The sequence below is a fragment of the Stigmatopora argus genome, chromosome 1, assembly GCF_051989625.1.
Source record: "Stigmatopora argus isolate UIUO_Sarg chromosome 1, RoL_Sarg_1.0, whole genome shotgun sequence".
NCBI classification, from domain to species: Eukaryota; Metazoa; Chordata; class Actinopteri; order Syngnathiformes; family Syngnathidae; genus Stigmatopora; species Stigmatopora argus.
Window position 1 is genome coordinate 5,427,800 of NC_135387.1, and position 18,624 is coordinate 5,446,423.

Genomic DNA, 18,624 nt, shown 5'->3' on the forward strand with positions numbered 1-18,624 from the left:
TATTGCTACTGTGACAATGGAATTTCCCGAATACGAGATGAATAAAGTTATCCAATCCAATCCAACTTATACAGCTTTTTGGTTACACCAGCTGTTGTCTTTCATTGTCTGACAAGACAAACTAGCACCTTTGAAAAATAACACCTCAGCAGCATAAAATGCCTGAAAAAAATACATTTTTACCCAGACAGCATTTGACATGTATTTCCAATGAAGATCTCAAAAGATTAGTAGTAGCGTATTTTGCACATATTCTTCCGCTTAAAGCAGTAGTCCCCAAACTATTCCAGAAAGGGCCGCAATGGGTGCAGGTTTTCGTTCCAACCTGTAAGAGGAAACCTTTCCACCAATCTGGTATCGTAGAAGTGCAATTAGTGGATTGCAGTCAGGTGCTTCTTTTTTCAGCAGGAACCTCATTGGTTAAACTGTTTCTGTTGGATGGGTTGGAACAAAAACCTGCACCCACAGCGGCCCTCGAGGACCGGTTTGGAGACCTCTGGCTTAAAGGATATGACTTTCTGCCTGTATCTATACAGAACAAAGTACATCCAGGAAAAAATACCTGTCAAATCCTCTTGTTAGAAAAATTTAAGCACAGCCTTTTTCTCCAGGTTTGTCTAACTCCGTTTTTGATCAGTTTCCCCTAAAAGTCAATTGGGTCAGGGCAACTGGACCGAACATGAATACAGACGCTCCCCTACTTACGAACATTCAACTTACGAACAACGGTACATACGAACATGTCTGCAAATTGCGTTTAAGTCCAAAAATGTTCGCAAGTCCAATTTTGTATTTCGCGTCTTTTTCGGAGTAGTACTTCTTTCCGCCGCTAATACCGACGCCTGGCGCTGTGAGAGCTCAGCTCACCCAGCATCTACCTTCTTCTTCGTTGCAATGCGGAAGTGCGTGAATGTATCTCCAGTGTGCAAAGAACCTTTTTCATTTGTATCATTAAATATCTCATGCATCCAATATTGAATATGGTTGGTAAAAAGCTAAAGGCTTCTATTGAGGGAGTTGCAAGGAAGAGGCAAGCCATTTCATTTGAAACGAGTGGCAATAATAACGAAGCTTGATGCGCGTGAGAGTGGTGAGCGTTGCACATTCAGTACCATTTATAAACAGAAAGATCGAGCAGCAGGACCCAAATATTGAACGTTGCACAAAGTTTGCAAATCAATTGAATGATGCCATACAGTGCTACTGCATCATTTATGATGAAAAAAAGAAGAAAACTGTGCAATCGTCATTAGGTCGCTTCTTTTGGCCAGTTTCTAATACATAAATCTATCTCTCTCTCTACAGTACTGTACATATTCTCTCCATTTTATTAAATGTTTTTTTTTTCAGTACAAACCAATGCGTGTTACTTATACAAGCCTTAAACATACAAATGCACTTATATAAACCTTCAATATACTTATATAGGCCTTAAACATAAATTATAATACAAAATATAGCACTAAATCAACTTACAAACAAATTCAACTTATGAACAATCGCTCGGAACCAATTGCGTTCGTAAGTTGAGGAGTGTGTGTACAATTAATTTATTGTCGAGACCCTGAGTGACTTCACTTTTGGGTGTTGACCCAGTGACACTCATGGACGATCACGTGGACATGACACACAAGAAAAAAAACACCCAAAAGTGAAGTCACTCAGGGTCTCGACATAAATTAATTGTATTCATGTTCGGTCCAGTTGCCCTGACCCAATTGACTTTTAGGGGGAAACGATCAAAAACAGAGTTAGACAAACCTGGAGAAAAAGGCTGTGTCCTTTCTGGCTGTCCTGCCCTTGCATGACCCAGGTGTTTGTGATTGCCATCAACTACTATCTGTGAATTTACACCCCGTGTCTTCATCTGTAGGCCGTGCGATTATTTTCTTTCTCTGGTTATGTTGCATCTTCCCGTCTGTGTGCTTCGCCGTTCACTTTGTTTCTTCGTTTGGAAGGTTTATTCTGTTAGCGTTTTTTGTATTAAACTTTACATTTACAGCATTTTCTTTTGTCTGCCTGCTTTTCTGCGCTTTGCTCCCTCTTTGCTCCGCAACCGAGGCGAACCATAACATAATAATCACACCACACTGGAACTAGCAGGATCTCCCTGGCTCTAGTGTTGGATCGCCCAATGGTCTCCTATCGTGGAGTCGACGAGAGGCCTTTGGTGACGGCATGAGCGCCGCCGCCGGCCTCCCTTTCATCTAACTGCCTGCCCGCTCATGTTTTCCCCCCGTTATTTCCCCACAGCACATTTATCCCAGCCTCAATCTCCTTCCGCAAACAAACATTTCATCCATTGGACTTGTTTGAGTACGAAGACGTCTCGGAGCTCATCATTTTTCCATGCCAGTTCGTGCTCGTCGCTCTCAGGCTCCATTTTGTGGTCATTGCTTTCCAGCACTTGAGAGCCAGATCGTGCCGATCATTCTCCCGTGTCAGTCCGTGCTCATCGCTACCAAGCGCCAGGTCCTGCTCGTTGTACCCTCAGGCGCCGGTTCCTGTTCGTCACTCTCGAGTGCCGGCTCGTGCTCGACACTCTCAGGCTCCCGGGGCACCGTCCCGGCACCCCTGACGCCGGGGACTCTGATGGCGGGGCCCCTGACAGCAGGGACTCTGAAGGCAGGGCCCCTGATGGTGGGGGCCCTGACAACGCGGGCCCTGACAGTGGGTCCCTGACAGTGGGTCCCTGACAGCGGGTCCCTAACAGCGGGTCCCTGACATCGGGTCCCTGACATCGGGTCCCTGACAGCAGCGGCCCATCATGATTCCAGCACACGACCCGTCCTGGTCCTCGAGCGAGGCGGTTTGCCGTACCCCCTCCAGAGGTCGTCCGGGGCGAGGCGGTCTGTGAAATCGCTGTTGCCCCTCCAGAGACTGTTGGGGTTTGGTGGTTGGGTGTGTTTTTTCTTGTGTGTCTGTCCGTGTGATTGTACATGAGTGTCACCTGCTGTGTCCTTTCTGGCTCTCCTTCCCTTGTGTGACCCAGGAGTTTGTCATTGTCATCAACCCCTGTCTGTGTATTTGAACCCGGTGTCTTTGTCTGTCGGGCGTGCAATTATTTTATGTCATTGTTATGTTGCCTTTTGTCGGTGTGCGTCACCTTGTCTTTATGCTTCCCCATTCAGATTGTTTCTTTGTTATTTTTCCCAGTTTTTAGTTTAAAAGATTTATTCTTTTAGCATTTTGTTTTAAACCTTTTGGGACCGGCACTTTGTTTTGTCTGCCTGTTTTCCGCGGCTTGGGTCCCTCTTTGCGCCGCAACCGAGGCTCATTCATAACAACTTCCCTGGCAAACCCATTTTTTAAAACTCATTTTCTCCAAAGCTGAGGTGAATGTGACAGGAAAGGCATTGTTTATAATTTAACAAACTATAAATAAAAAATCTTTTTGTTTTAAAAGTGTGTAAATTGCAAAGACTAATACACTACATCATGAATTGGGAGTTGATTTTCACTCTCTTTTCCACTCATTCCCTGAGAAAATTTCTCATTCCATCCCCATTATGAGTTTGAGTCAAAAAGTAAATGCCATCCAGCCCCACTCCTGTAGAATAACTACCGATCCGAGTCCAAATTACTACCACTCCAGTTTTTTCTTTCAATTACACCTTTTAAATGGGTCATTAGGAAAGTCATTGGCTTTATAGATTACCATGTTATAGCCAGTTTAAAAACAAATTGACACAATGAATTGTAAAATGATCATCTGTAAATGTATAAAATTGGAAATATGTTGCCATAATCCATTTCAAACACAGACCCGAAACAAAAATCTCATTTCCTTTCATTCAAATTTTCTTATGACGGGCAAGCTGCTTAGTACCACCAGTAGCCTTTTGGAATAAATGAAAGTAAAATGAAACTAGAAGATTCATTGGTCACAGGACGCATATCTTGGAATAATAAACCCCAGAATTTAGCATTTTTATAAGAACGAGTGCAAAGAAATTGGTGATAATATTGTAATATATATGGCATATTACCATTTTTACACGCTATGTTTGGAGTAGTGGCACCGTCACGTTCCACGATCATTCTATTTTCAAATAACTGGGACCTTCCAACTAGTTGCTCCAGTTTCACTGGTGGGTCATTATTGCACAGTTTCATGTGTAGCGCTCTCTTTATGCTTATATCTCGTTCACTTCTCCGTTTGCCATTTTGTATCCATAAGGAATGTGTAATTCTTTTGACCTGCCAACGGAAGTCTACATACGTTTTGGCCCACGAAAACCAAACTCTAAAAATGAATGCTTCAGTCCTAAAGGTTGTTTAACAAACGTGAAAATCTATTTATGAGTTCCCAAACCTGCCTGCTCCCGCTGATTCTTATTCTTGTAATTTCCCAATCACACGATTAATAAAATTTTGATTCGGACACCGAATGGCAAAGACAACAACTGTCCTATGACTTTTAAAACTAAGCAAGAAAAAAAGCACCATAACTAGAAGTGATGTTAAAACCATGAGTTTAAACGCCCTGTCCCTAAACATGGCTTGAATATAGTCTGATGTATGAACATATTAAAATAGCTAAAAGGTGGTTATACGTTCTTTTTTTTCCATTGCCCAAAATTTGTGTTGGAGGCGCGATGGCAAACCACTTCTGGAACAAATTAATTTCCTAAGCAGGTACCAGTGTATAAATATAAAGAAACTAGGATTTGAACAGCCTAAGCCATAAGATCAGCGAACAGTAGTCAGATATATTCATTCATTCATTCCTTCTTTCATTTTCTGGACCCCTTTATCCTCACTAAGGTCGCGGGGGGTGCTGAAACCTATCCCAGCTGACTCCGGGCACAAGGTGGGGGACACCCTGAATTGGTAGCCAGCCAATCGCAGGGCACAAGGTGACAAAATACCATTCAGGTTCACACTCATACCTAGGGTCAATTTAGAGTGTCCAATCAGCCTACTATGCATGTGTTTGGAATGTGGGAGGAAACCAGAGTACCCGGAGAAAACCCACAAAGGCCCGGGGAGAACATGCAAACTCCACACAGGTGGACCGACCTGGATTTGAACCCAGGACCCCAGAGCTGTGAGACCGACATGCTAACCACTCAAGCCGCCGGGCCGCTAGTCGGATATAGTTTCATTTAATTAAAAAGTTGTCCATTGCTTATCAAATGTTATTTTGTTTTGAGATCAAGAAGGAAAAAAAGAGGAAATGTAACATAGTCCTGGCAAGTCACAAAATCCACTTGTGTTTACCCATAGCCCTTCTAACTAGGTCGTGGCTGGTAAACATCTAGCTAATTTCCACGTCAGTTGAGCAAGCTAATTGCTTTCATACCAAGAGCGTGCCAGTACTGATCGTACATTTTTGCATGTCTCAAAGGGACTAAAGAATCTTTGCTTTGGTGCATCACTTCACTGTGAATTCCACTAGGGTGTTTAACAGGATCTGAATGTGGAGTGGACTGACCTGTTAGTAGAGAAGGTGAGATGGTTGTTGGTGCTGTGCAGGGCCTCTCCAGTCCTCGTTTGAAAATGAACAGTGAAGGTGAGCACTAAGCCCAAAGGGAAGGCTTTCAGGCTCTCCCTGGAGAACGTATGCAACACTGGACTGGTACTGAAGCGCACATAACACACAGGCACCACCTGAGGATAAGATAAGAGGAGTGCTGCATTCAGGGACAATTCATGATAGAGCAGACAGTAGGGGATGTAATATCTCAGAATGGAGGATGTATGGGCAAAAAAAGAGTCACCTATGTCATCATACAGTGCAATGAAAAAGTATTTTACCCTTCCTGATTTCTGTGTTTTTTGCATATTTATCACACACAGGTTTCAGACCATCAAATCAATTTTCATATGACAGAGACAACCCAAGGAAAGACAAAATGCAGTTTCTAAATGATGATTTTATAAAGAAAGAAAAAAAATTACAAACTTGTCCAACCCTCTGTGAAAAAGTAATTGCCCCCTTGTTAAATCACAATGGAAGGAAAGCTGAGTTCAATTCCACAGGCCAAACCCACACCTGATTAGCACCACATGCGTTGAATCAACAAAACACTTAAATAGAATGTGTCAGACAAAGTGAAGTAGGCTACAAAATCAGAGCATCATGCCACGATCCAAATAAATTCAAGAAGAAATGCGAATAAAAAGTGATGCACGTCTATGAGTGTGGAAAAGGTTACAAAGCCATTTCCAAGGCTTTGGGGCTCCAGCAAACCACTGTCAGAGCCACTATCCACAAATGGAGAGAACTGGGAACAGTGGTAAACATTCCCCGGAGTAGTCGGCCAGCTAAAATTACTCCAGGGGTGCGATGACAACTCATCCAGGAGGTCACAAAAGAACCTAGAAAACATAAAAAAACTGCAGGACTCGCTGACCTCAGTCAGTTAAGGTCAATGTTTATGACTTTACTATGAGAAAAACACTGGCCGAAGCTGGCAGCGGTGGCAGAGTTCCAAGGCGAAAACCATTGATGTCTAAAAAGAATATAAAGGCTTGTCTTATGTTTGCCAAAAAAACATGATCCTCCACACCTTTGGAAGAACATTCTGTGGACTGATGAGTCAAAAGTTGAACATATTGGAAGATGTGTGGCCCATTTGGCAAAAAAATGGCACAAAACATGCCAGAATGGCTCAAAATGGCACAGCGTTCCATCAAACGAACACTATACCAACAGTGAAGCATGGTGGTGGCAGTGTGATGGTCTGGGGCTGCTTCGCTACCTCAGGACCAGGACGACTTGCTGTAATTGATGGAAGAATGAATTCTGAATGGCTCAAAAAAAGGAAAGGTATTGTAGTGGCCAAGTAAAAGTCTGGATTTAAATCCTATTGAAATGCTTTGATGCGATCTGAAACGGCTTGTTCATGCTAGAAAACCCTCTAATGTTGCAGAATTGGAGCAATTCTGCACAGAAGAGTGGGCCAAAATTCCTCCAAGGCGTAGTGAAAGACAAATTATCGTAAACGCTTGATTTCAGTTATTGCTGCCAAAGTTCGCACTTACTTTTTCACAGAGGGCCAGAGAAGTTTGTAATTTTTTTCTGCCATGGTAAATAAAATCATCATTTAGAAACTGCTTGTTCTATTTCCTTGAGTTGTCACTGTGTCATATTCAATTTGGTGTAATGATCTGAAACCTTAAATATGCCAAAAACACATAAATCGGGAAGGGGGCAAATACTTTTTCACGGCACTGTAAATATGGATGCACACACTGTATATAAGCACACCAGCTCCAAAATAGTGATGAGTACAGAAACAGACCTTTTATGAAATCTAGATTGCTATGAAATTTTATTCCATATCTGTATTCAGGTATTTATCTACGAATCCCATACTGCTCTGATTTAATGCATGTTATAATTCCGTTCTTTTAAAACAAAATTTGACAATATCTGATGTAAAAATAAATAAATAAAATACATTGCAGACAATGCCTGACCTTTACTGCAATGATGAGAGTTTGATTAACACCAAAGGACTCTTGTGAGGTGACAAGCAGTGATGAAATGCCAGGGAGTGGCCCAGAAAAGAGGTGGCCCTTATCGTCAACTTGTGCAACAGCAGTCTGGTTAGTGCCATTCAGTATCTGGTAAGAGAAAACACCCACGCCATCCCTAGTTCACAAAAATAAAAATAAAGTTACAGGTGTGTTTATTTCAGTACTAAGTTAAAAAAAAAACCATTAGATATAACTCACCTGCTTGTTTGGAGTTTTAGGACTGAATTTGGAGCCATGAGTATCTCTCCACTCTCCACATTAGGATTAAGCATGTATTGGTTATCATAGACCTTGATCAAATACATATTTTGAAAATAACATGAGCAATCCTTGCAAATTAAAGCACAGATCGCCTATGTTACGTTTTGTCACACGTATTAGCTCATAATGTAATGAACTATAAAGTTTTACCTCGATTTGGATCTCATCTTTGAGCTCTAGAAGATTACCAGCAATTTGACCCATATTGGGGTTGACAACTTTGATGACAACTTTGAGCCGAGTCAGCCCTCTTGTCCGACCAGTCACACTCATGCCGAAATTGTGTTCTGACTTGAGCTCCACATTAGCCTAAAAGTTTAAAAAAAGAAAAGGCAAAATTAAAAGTGATGATGGATAGTTAGCACAGTGCTAGATTTTCAAAGACAACAAGATGCAAAAAATCTGATCAGAGGAACCAAACAAATGAACCAAGTTGAAGAATATATTAGATATACCACTGAGTGTCTTGACTGAACATCGATGACGTCTCTTTTATTGGTGGACCAATGGAAGCTAAGTTCAGGCACAGCATTAGCAAAGCTGAAAGGGGTTTGACTGTTGGTCAAACCCATCACATACACAGGCATCTTCAGACAGTAATGAGATGAAATTAGGGTAAAAACTAACCACATGATGAAATAATTCAGCTCATTGCCATACCTGTGCTCCCTTCTTGATACATGTAATGGGTGCCCTAATCTGAATAGCAGTCAAACGCACAACTTCAACTTCTATTTGGTCCTAAAGACACAAAAGAATTGTAATTGCATGTGCCTCTGTTTAAAGAAAACTCACCTGGAACACAGTTACCTTCCACACATGGAGTGTCTGTCCAGTTTCTACATCGACACCCTGGATGAGTCCTGTCACTGTGACGTTACCAATGGCCACACCCTTGATGTGCCCAAGGCCATTTATAGAAGCAATGGCTTCATTGGAGACAGAAAAAAGAATGTTGGACTGAGGCTGAGGCTCACCATCAAATGTTATCTGGAAAACAAAATTGGAATTAAAATGTGATTTTCCCCAAAGTCATTTAATAATGTACATTAATTAGAGTGTAACACTGTAGTCAGGCCGCCCAGTGGCGCGAGTGGTTAGCGCGTCGGCCTCAGAGCTCTGGGGTCCTGGGTTCAAATGCAGGTCACGTCCACCTGTGTGAAGTTTGCATGTTCTCCGCGGGCCTGCGTGAATTTCCTCCGGGTACTCCGGTTTCTTCCCACATTCCAAAGACATGCATGGTAGGCTGATTGGACACTCTAAATTGCCCCTAGGTATGAGTGTGAGTGTGCATGGTTGTCCGTCTCCTTGTGCCCTGCGATCGGCTGGCCACTGGTTCAGGGTGTCCCCCGCCTCTGGCCCGGAGACAGCTGGGATTGGCCCCAGGACCCCCACGACCCTGATGAGGATAAAGCGGTTCAGAAAATGAGATGAGAGCAATGGTCAAAGTTAAGAGAAAATAGAGCGGTTGGACAGTGGCTGCCTGCTGTTATCTTAAACATCAGCACTGCACGTCCACACACACCTGCATCATTGCTCCAACCAGCAGAGTAATTTTCCTGGGGATGAGTTTGAAGAGTTGAAATACCTAGGAAGAAACCGACAACAAATAGTTTGAATGTGTTTGCATTGGAGACAATAACTTAACAAACAAAATACCTCAATTGGATGAGGGGCAGATAAAATTATGTTCTCATTTCTATCCACCACAGAGGCTGACAAAGTTGTCTGGCCATTAGAAACCCCTTTTAGCAGGTAAACTGCACTGTCATGTTCTGTGGAATTTGCAAGTGCTCTGGAAAAATGGATATTTAGACCTTGAGGGTTTTTTTTCCAACAAAACTATTTCAAGTCTCATATCGCTTACATTATATAGACTATTGAAGATGCGGCTGTCACTTTCAACTTCATGAATTGGAAATAGCTGGCTGGGAATGGCTTCTTGTTATCATCCAATACACTCACATAGCATTTTATAGAATTACCCATTTCTACCTGTAAATGAGACAAATTGGGTCAGTAGGGAAATCAACAATTCAGTTCACAGGAAAGGCAAATCAAAATATGTTAAGATGAAGGTCCATGAATCTTAGAAGATAACCACCAAAACAGTAAAAAAACAGAGTTCCACTGAGCCACAAATCAAAATTGTATCACTAAATTTAGTCTAATAAAGAAAATCAATTTGAAAGGTTCCAGCATTAAACATAATGAGCAGCTGCATCTCTGACGTTTATGACAACCAAAACAATTTGAAAATCAGTTCAAAATTGAGCAATTTACAACTACTTAAATGTAAGTCTCGGATTACTTTATTGTTGTTTATTGAATGATACTTACACAAAATGATCGAGGGTTCGATCCAAGATCGGCCCTCACTGTGTAGAGTTTGCACGTTCATTGCATTGGTTTTCGGGGTACTCTGATTTCCTCCCACATCCCAAAAACATGCAGGGTAGGCGGTTAAACTATTTACATTGCCCCTAGGTATGAGTGTGAGTGTCAATAATTGTCTGTCTCCTTGGGCTCTGTGATTGGCTGGTCACCCATTCAGGGTGTCCCCCGCCTGGTGCCCGTAGTTAGCTGGGATAGACTCCAGCACCCCCACGACCTTTGTGAGGATAAACAGTTCAGAAAATGAATGAGGGAATGGTATTACAAAGTGAGTTAGTTGATTCAAAGTGCTCTGATTAAAATGTGTTTGCAACATAGACAAATTTCCACATTTCCACATTTACTAACCGGAACAAAACATGAGATCCCCTGCTTTGAATGAGCAGCCGCCACTGACAATGAAGTAAATTAGTTATTTTTGAAACTGACCTTTTCAGCCAAGCTCAAATTCACTGCTAGGATGTCAGAAACATGCACTGTGGCTTTGGCTGTAGACGGCAATGCCAAACACAGATCATAGACCATCACTTGCACCACACCTGCTTGAATGGGGGTAATCTGGGAATTCAGAGGGTATATTCAAGTTAGCAGGGGCATCAAGCCAGTAGTTCCTGTAAATCATGATTTTTTTATATCGGTCACTCCAATAACATTCCACATGCCCCCATATACCTGAGCTGCTCGTTGTATGTCCTCTAATACCACATCTGCAATGTCTTTGATGCTGGTATTGACAAAAAAGTGGCCTGATCCTTCGCGCAGGGCAAGCTTGACCTGCACGTAAAACCAAAAATTTTACATCATGGGGTCACCAATTTTGGTCCTCAAGGGCATCCTTCCAGTTTGTTTTCCATTTCTCCCTCCTCAAACTCACCTCAATCAAATCAACTCCTCAGCAATCTCTTTACAAGCCAGATAATGATACTGGTTATTTGATTCAGGTGAGTTGGGGAAGGGAGATATGAAAAATTGGATAAGTGCCCTCGAGGAACAGAGTTTGTGACCGGTGCTCTAAATTGTCAGGTGACGTTGCTGTCAACTATTGATGACAAAGGACGCACTTTGTATCATAATAGCGATTGTTCTCTGCTCTGCTTTGATAAACACATTCACTATAAGCAAAACAGAAAATGGGATTCATTGTTCATTTTGTCTGTGTGGGGTGTAGTAACATAGTTTGGTGTGTGGGGTGTAGTAACATAGTTTGGTATGTGTAACACAAAGAAGGCATCTGCATTTTCAAGGGGGGGAGAAACACCTACAAAGTGTGCACATGAGAAAGCACATGCCGGTCACAAAGATACACTACTGGTCAATATTAATCAACAAATAGTAGGAACACTCTACTCTATAGTACAGAGGTGGTCAAATCGGCCTTAGGGGGCCGCTGAGGGTCCTGTTTTTTGTTCCAACCGATCCAGCACAGACAGTTTAACCAATGAGGTTTCTGCAGAAACAAGAAGCACCTGACTGCAATCCACTGATTGCACTTGGAGGACACCAGATTGGTCAAAGGTGTTATCTTGATGGGTTGGAATGAAAACCCGCACCAGCTGCGACCCCTTATGGTATAGTGTACCAACTTCTGCTATAATACAACTAGCAGAATTTCTGACACTTCCTGCGATGTGGTTGTGAGGCGTCCAAAACGCCAGATCAGTAGTAATCCCTTGAATATCGTGGTTAATGTAGACAGGCATGGCCACGATAAACAAAAAAACGCGAAGTATGATCGCCCCCATTATAACTACCACAATACATGTTTTCGAATCTCCGGCCGATGCCGCGGGTACGGGGCGCCGAATCGTCGGCCGACTGGCCGGTAAACTACACTTCCTCCATAGCGTCCACCGTCGCCAGGGGGCTCGCATTTCTAAAAAAAAATCCTCCTTCGTTGATGCTCTCTGCCGTCCAATTCGCCAAGCAAGTTTTATTTTCAAATAAGTGCCACGGCGTAAGGTTGCACGGGGCTCGCGTTTCTGATAAAATTCCACCCTCACAGCAGCTCCCAGCCTCTCAGAAAGCTCTATTATTGGATAAAAATGATGGCCACTGCCCACTGCACAACAATTTTTTCTTCAGTGTTGAGTCCTCTATCTTCCGTCATTTTGCTAGTGGCAAGCGGAAGACAGGGGAGTGGCTTCGGCTTGCGAGTTTCAGCGTAGATTTTCATTTTATGATTTTTTTTTCAAGAAAAAAGTCTGCAATGTAGTGATTCCGCAAAAGTTGAAGCCGCAATATTCAAGGGATTACTGGAGTCAGTTGATATGTCATACTACACGAGGCATCGTTGTCCCACCTCATTTCAAAATGTCAGCCAAGACAGTTAATGAGTCTGCACGCTGTGTCGGGCTTAAAACTGTGTCGTCTGAATCTGGCATGAATGAAAACTAATCTCTTACCCGCACATCTGGGTGGTTGTATAGGGTTAATGTGTCAGGAAAAACATTCACCTCCTCAATTATTATAAGCTCCAATCTCTCTGAAACAGGAGCGAACACTTCATTCTAGTCAAAAGAGTTAGAACAGAATAAGTTTACACAAGGCAATTATGTACATATTACATGATAGAACTGTTTGTAGAAAAGTATATCAAGAATGAATTAATGTTTGTTTTTTGAAAAATCTATCCACAGAGTCCAGAAAGTTGACATCGTATGTAAACTAGAAATGCAGGGAAAACTAGATATCTTCAATGCACACCCCAATGAGTCATCATCTTATCATGGTGGTAGGGTTTGTGTCCCAATGATCCTAGTAGCTATGTTGCCTGAGGCCTTGTGCCCCTGGTAGGGCCCCCAATGGCAAACTGGTCCGAGGTGAGGGACCAGACAAAGAATGACTCAGAAGACCTTTTATGATGAGTTACGAGCTGTCACCATACTCAACTCGAGTTCTGCACCTAGGACTTAATCAAGACTTATTATTACTACTTAGACTAGTTATTTATTATGTTGACCACTTATTTATCTATTACTATTTATTGATTACTTATTTATCATTACTATACTATATTGAGGGTTAGGGTTGGTGGACGGCAATGCACTTGTAACATAACAAACTTTAAATTTGAGGGTTTTGCTCGTGTCTTTTTCAGATGCTTGCTTTGCTTTCAAGTCCATGTAGATTCGGCTGGCTTTTTCGCAGATTATCGACTCGGTCACACTATCTCCCGCTAACTGTTGATCTTTTAACCATATTAAACGAAGGCTCTCCATCTCGTTAAGAATGTCACTGCCCACGGATGTTGTGGGGTTGTCTGGGTTGGTACGCCTCTGCAACATTGAGTGGACATCGAGGACAGTGCCTCCAGATTGGCAGACCGGGGTGGTTTCCCTTTTTAAAAGGTGGATTGGAGGGTGTGTTCCAATTATAAGAGAGTCACACTCCTTAGCCTCCCTGGGAGGGTCTATTCGGGGATACTGAAGAGGAGAGTCTGCCGGAAAGTCAAATCTCGGATTCAGGAGGAGGAGTGTGGTTTTTGTCCTGGCTGTTGAACGGTGGATCAGCTCTATACCCTTTGCAGGGTTCTCGGGTTCAACAGGCCGCGATCTCCAATTTTCACTGGAATGATTCGCCACCAAGTGAGAAGCGGTTGGGATGAGAATCAGCACCTCCAAATCTGAGATCATGGTCCTCAGTCAGAAAAAAAATGGCATTCCCCCTCCGGGTCAGGGATAAGGTCATTTCCCAAGTGGAGGAGTTTAACTATCCTGATTTCTTGTTCATGATTAATGGAAAAATGGAGTGGGAGATCGACAGGTGGATCGGAGCAGCATCTGCAGTGATGCTGATTTTGCATCGGTCTGTCATGGGGACGGAGTTGAGCTGAAAGGGAAAGCTTTCTATTTAACGGTCATCCTTATCTATGATCACGAGCTGTGGGTCATATTTGATAGAACAAGATCCCGGATACAAGCGGCTGAAATGAGTTTCCTCCACAGGATGTTGGGACTCTCCCTTAGAGCAGTGTTTCCCAACCTTTTTTGAGCTACGGCACACTTTTTGAATTGAAAAAATCTCAAGGGACACCACCATTTGAAAATCGTATAATTTAAAACTATGTCGCTTATATTATCAATAGTCATTCTCATCGAAGTTTTATCAGCAGGAATCACATGAAGCCCCAAAATTATTCCAAAATCTAATTTCTCACACTGACCGAATGTCACCAAAAGTTGATGACTGCGGACCCTGATCAACTTCCGCTTCGAGTGACGCAAAAATAAGTAATGTAATGTTTTTAATCACATTTATGACTTTTCTCCAAATATTACTCAAATCTCCTAATATTATGCAAAAAAAGAAATTGTGCTCACAGACTTCACGTCGCCAAAAGATGATGGTCTAGAAACCAAACAACTTCCGGTTCATGTTAGAGAAAAATAAGCAACAAAAACTTTCACAATTTGAATCTTGTAATCGTATAATCTATAATTTAACGTTCATCATGTTTTGATTTTAACCTCGTAATAGTTCAATTTTAATGTCGTTATATTCATGTTAATTTTTCTCTATGAATATAACATTGCATGACTTCTTGCAATTTCCCACGGCACAACTGACCATTGCTCACGGCACAGAGGTTGGGAAACAATACATTAGAGGTAAGGTGAGAAATTCGGTCAACTAGGAGGGGCTCGGAGTAGAGCCGCTGCGCCTCCATATCGAGAGAAGCCAGATGAGTTGGCTCGGACATCTGATTAAGATGCCTTCTGGACAGCTAATTTGAGAGGTGTTCCGGACACATCTCAGATAATGCAAAGTCTCCTGGCTGTCCCAGGAATCCATTGGATCCTCCTGGAAGAACTGGGTGAAGTGGCCGGGGAGACAGAAGTCTCGGCTTACCAGCTGAAGCTGCCGCCCCCACTCCACCATCAAGGAGTGAAGAAATATAATCATTGATGAGAAGTAAAATGTGACACTTACACCAACATATATACTGGCTGCTTTCATATGTGAAAGCTGGTAATTCTGCACAGTTGCTGTGACGAGAGCAATTCCTGACTGACGATGTACAACAACAGTCTGCCACCCTGTCACAGATAAAAAAAGAAAAGGAATTGCTCAATTAAGATATCAACACTGTTAAGAGGCTGTCAGAAAATATATACTGTAACATTACAAGGTAATCTACCTGGCTTTCAGACAGGGAAATATACCAGTACAGTAATACCTTGAGATATGAGATTAATGCATTCCGACCGAGCTTGTATGTCAATTTACTCGTATCTCAAATCAAATTTTCCCATAACAGAATACAAATTAATCCATTCCCACCCTCTGAAAAATCACCAAAAACAGGATATTACAATGGAAAAACATCTTATTTGTTCTAATTCGCCGCCTACTCACAAAGTAACAAATACCTATCTAGTGGTTATGATATTCAATACTAAAATGTGACATTACTCAGTACAGACTTAGAGAGAAAGAGAGAGAAAGGACCGGAAAGAGACTTGATGGATGGCAATGCGCTTGTAACATAACAAACTTAAAATTTTACATAAATTAACCTAGATTACTATACACACACACACTTAAAAATAAGTTTTAATCTTAAATTACACTGAATTTAAACCTTCTTGTGCGACAACCAAGTCAAAGATGTTAATGTATTCAATGTGTTCTATAGCGGCTTTCGATTTGGAACTTGCTCCTTCTCCATGCCTCAGAACCGAGTGTATCCCAGTTAGTTTTTTAAAAATTAGCGAACCAGCCACGACTCGCTTTGAAGGGTTTCGCTGGTGTTTTTTTTAGATGCTTGCTTTTCTTTCAAGTCCATGTAGATTCCGCTGGCTTTTTCGCGGATTAGTGACTTGGTCACGCTATCTCCAGTAAAAAATGCCACCTGTTCGGTCCGGCGCTCGTAGATATCGTTACGCAAGGGGGATGCAGCGAGAAAGACATTCCAAAAATATGCATAGTAGGCTTATTGGATTGCCTCTAGGTATGAGTGTGTGCGTGGTTGTCTGACTCCTTATGCCCGGCGATCGGCTGGCCACCGATTCAGGGTGTCCCCTGCCTCTGACCTGAAGTCAGCTGGGATAGGCTCCAGCGACCCTAATGAGGATGAAGCGGTTCAGAAAATGAATGAAGTGTTTCCCGTATAATATAAGACGATGTTTTTTGCATTGAAATAAAGCTGGATGGCGCCAGGCTGGATGACGCCAGATATCTTAAAAGCGAATACTGAACACTTTAATAGTTAATGCAGTTATTGCAATTTTATTATTTTCTCACAGTAGATTGGTTAATTCACATTTCAAAAACCAGAAGCCATTCATTTACAAATGTGATCGCACTTCAGTTTACGTGGGTGGCCTGGCGGCACGAGTGGTTAGCACGTCGGCCTCACAGCTCTGGTGTATTGGGTTCAAATCCAGGTCATGTCCATCTGTGTGGAGTTTTCATGTTCTCCCCCGGGCCTGAGTGGGTTTCCTCTGGGTACTCCGGTTTCCTCCCACATTCTAAAACATGCATGGTAGGCTGATTGGGCACTCTAAATTGCCCCTAGGTATGATTGTGAGTGTGCATGGTTGTCCGTCTCCTTGTGCCCTACGATCGGCTGGCCACCGATTCAGGGTGTCCCCCGCCTCTGGCCGGGAGTTAGCTCGGATAGGCTCCAGCACCCCTTTCGACCCTAATGAGGATAAAGCGTTTCAGAAAATGAGATGAGATGAGAGATTTAGTTTACAGATTTAAATGTTCAGATATTAAGATTGGATATTTTTTGCATTATTTGAATGAGGCAAAATGACATGCTTTTTGTTTCAGACTTGAGTCTTGAAAAAGAGTGGGTCATCTTATAATCAGGATTGTCTCATATTCGGGCCAATACGATATATTTTGTCACTGATTTGCCAAAAGGTGGCCCTGACCGAGTGGTTAGCCTATTAGCCTCACAATTCTGATAGGTTTGGTTACCAGGTCCGCACCTTCCTGTGGCGAGTTTGCATGATCTCCACGAGCTTGCGTGGGTTTTCCGGTTTCCTCCCATATCCCAAAATCATGCTGGGTAGGATGATTGAACACTGTAAATTCCCCCTAGGTATGACTGCGAATGGTTGTCTGTCTCCTTGTACTCTGCGATTGGCTGCCCCGTAATTAGCTGGGACAGACTCCAGCACTTCCCACAACCCTGATGAGGAAAAGCGTTATGGAAAATGAATGAATAAATTGCCGACTTTACAGCTTGTTCTGAATGAATTGAAATACAGCAAACAATATTTAAACCAGAATGTTTACCGTGTAGTTTCATTTGTTTGTTTTCATCCTCGAAAAGCTGAAGGGTCATAGGTAGAATAGGGTCAAAACTAGCTAAATCCACTTTGCTTGATAGCCACACAATGTTCAAAGAACTGAAGTTGTCAAATCTCCGCCCTTGTTGATCAAAAGCTTCAAGGTCCAAGATTGAGTTGCGGTAATTTGAAACAGGCACCTTGAAAACAACAACAAAATAAAAAATAAATAAAGATTGAGACATTACCAGTTTACAATGCCTTGAAAACTATACTGAGGTGACTTAAAAACCATTAGAAGAATAGAATAAATGTAACATTTACCACAGTTTTGTTCGGCTGCATCAAGGGGCACGGTTTTTCCAGCTGTGGGATCGTGTGCACTGGAACCAGTTTGAGGCGTGACGGAGGAGTGCAAACAAACTTTACAGATACACGCTCCACAGCGGGGTAAGGGTTGGTCACACAGTCCTTGTTACTCACGATCATCTCCAGCATCTACAGAAAAATTATTGCAATGAGTCTTGACCTTGGTTCAGCATGGATAACACAACTCTAGGGTCACAATGACTGAGGGGCAGAAGTCTCTCTGAATCATGCAACGAATGTGATTGTTTGTTTGAGTCTTCACAATAAAACATTGACATTCACCTACTGCACTTTTTTTTCTACTTGTTAGGTGTATTTCCAAAAATAACTGCGACAAAGAGTTATGCTTACGAAGTGGCAATTTAATAGAAAATATTTAGTAAATAGGGGTGGGACATTACCTGCTCTCCCAATTCCCTGCAAGTTGCTCTGACAAAGTGCTGGTTATAATTTTGGGATAATGGGCTGGTCCGTGTGAAGCTCATGTTTTTTTCATTTTCTGCTTTCAAGTCACAGAAAAATTTAGAGGGATCCCGAACCCAAGGTTGAGGGCCACCTCCAAACAGCATATCTTTAGAGGAACCCAGAGTCACTACAGCCACAGACACAGGGTCAATTGCCTGCCAATTGACATAATAAAGAAAATTACAGTAATGCCATTATTTCTAGATAAACAATTTAAAATGTATTTATTTCTAAGCAAACCATTTCAATTTAAACAAAAGTGAAGAATTGTCCTGAAATGTATGGCCACACTGATGAGAGAAGGATTACTCGAAAGTCTGAGATTGCATGTTAGAATATTTAAGATAATTCAAACTTTGTCAAAAAGAAACTGCCACAATGAACAGTTCATTTTTAATACAATTAA

At 42.1% G+C, this 18,624-nt stretch overlaps 1 protein-coding gene across 1 annotated transcript in view; it reads right to left on the bottom strand.

Moving 5' to 3' along the window:
- The window catches only part of LOC144081015 (nuclear pore membrane glycoprotein 210-like), a 45,020-nt gene that overhangs the window by 17,625 nt on the left and 8,771 nt on the right, over positions 1-18,624 (bottom strand). The window contains exons 7-23 of the mRNA XM_077608415.1: positions 18,155-18,373; positions 17,709-17,882; positions 17,392-17,584; positions 15,073-15,179; positions 12,546-12,650; positions 10,816-10,917; positions 10,573-10,701; positions 9,617-9,744; positions 9,409-9,544; positions 9,275-9,337; positions 8,560-8,739; positions 8,410-8,490; positions 8,205-8,336; positions 7,900-8,058; positions 7,687-7,778; positions 7,429-7,603; positions 5,438-5,613 (exon numbers count right to left, since the gene is read on the bottom strand). Of these exons, the coding sequence (XP_077464541.1) occupies positions 5,438-5,613; positions 7,429-7,603; positions 7,687-7,778; positions 7,900-8,058; positions 8,205-8,336; positions 8,410-8,490; positions 8,560-8,739; positions 9,275-9,337; positions 9,409-9,544; positions 9,617-9,744; positions 10,573-10,701; positions 10,816-10,917; positions 12,546-12,650; positions 15,073-15,179; positions 17,392-17,584; positions 17,709-17,882; positions 18,155-18,373 (2,351 nt within the window). The remainder of the gene's footprint in view (positions 1-5,437; positions 5,614-7,428; positions 7,604-7,686; positions 7,779-7,899; positions 8,059-8,204; positions 8,337-8,409; positions 8,491-8,559; positions 8,740-9,274; positions 9,338-9,408; positions 9,545-9,616; positions 9,745-10,572; positions 10,702-10,815; positions 10,918-12,545; positions 12,651-15,072; positions 15,180-17,391; positions 17,585-17,708; positions 17,883-18,154; positions 18,374-18,624) is intronic.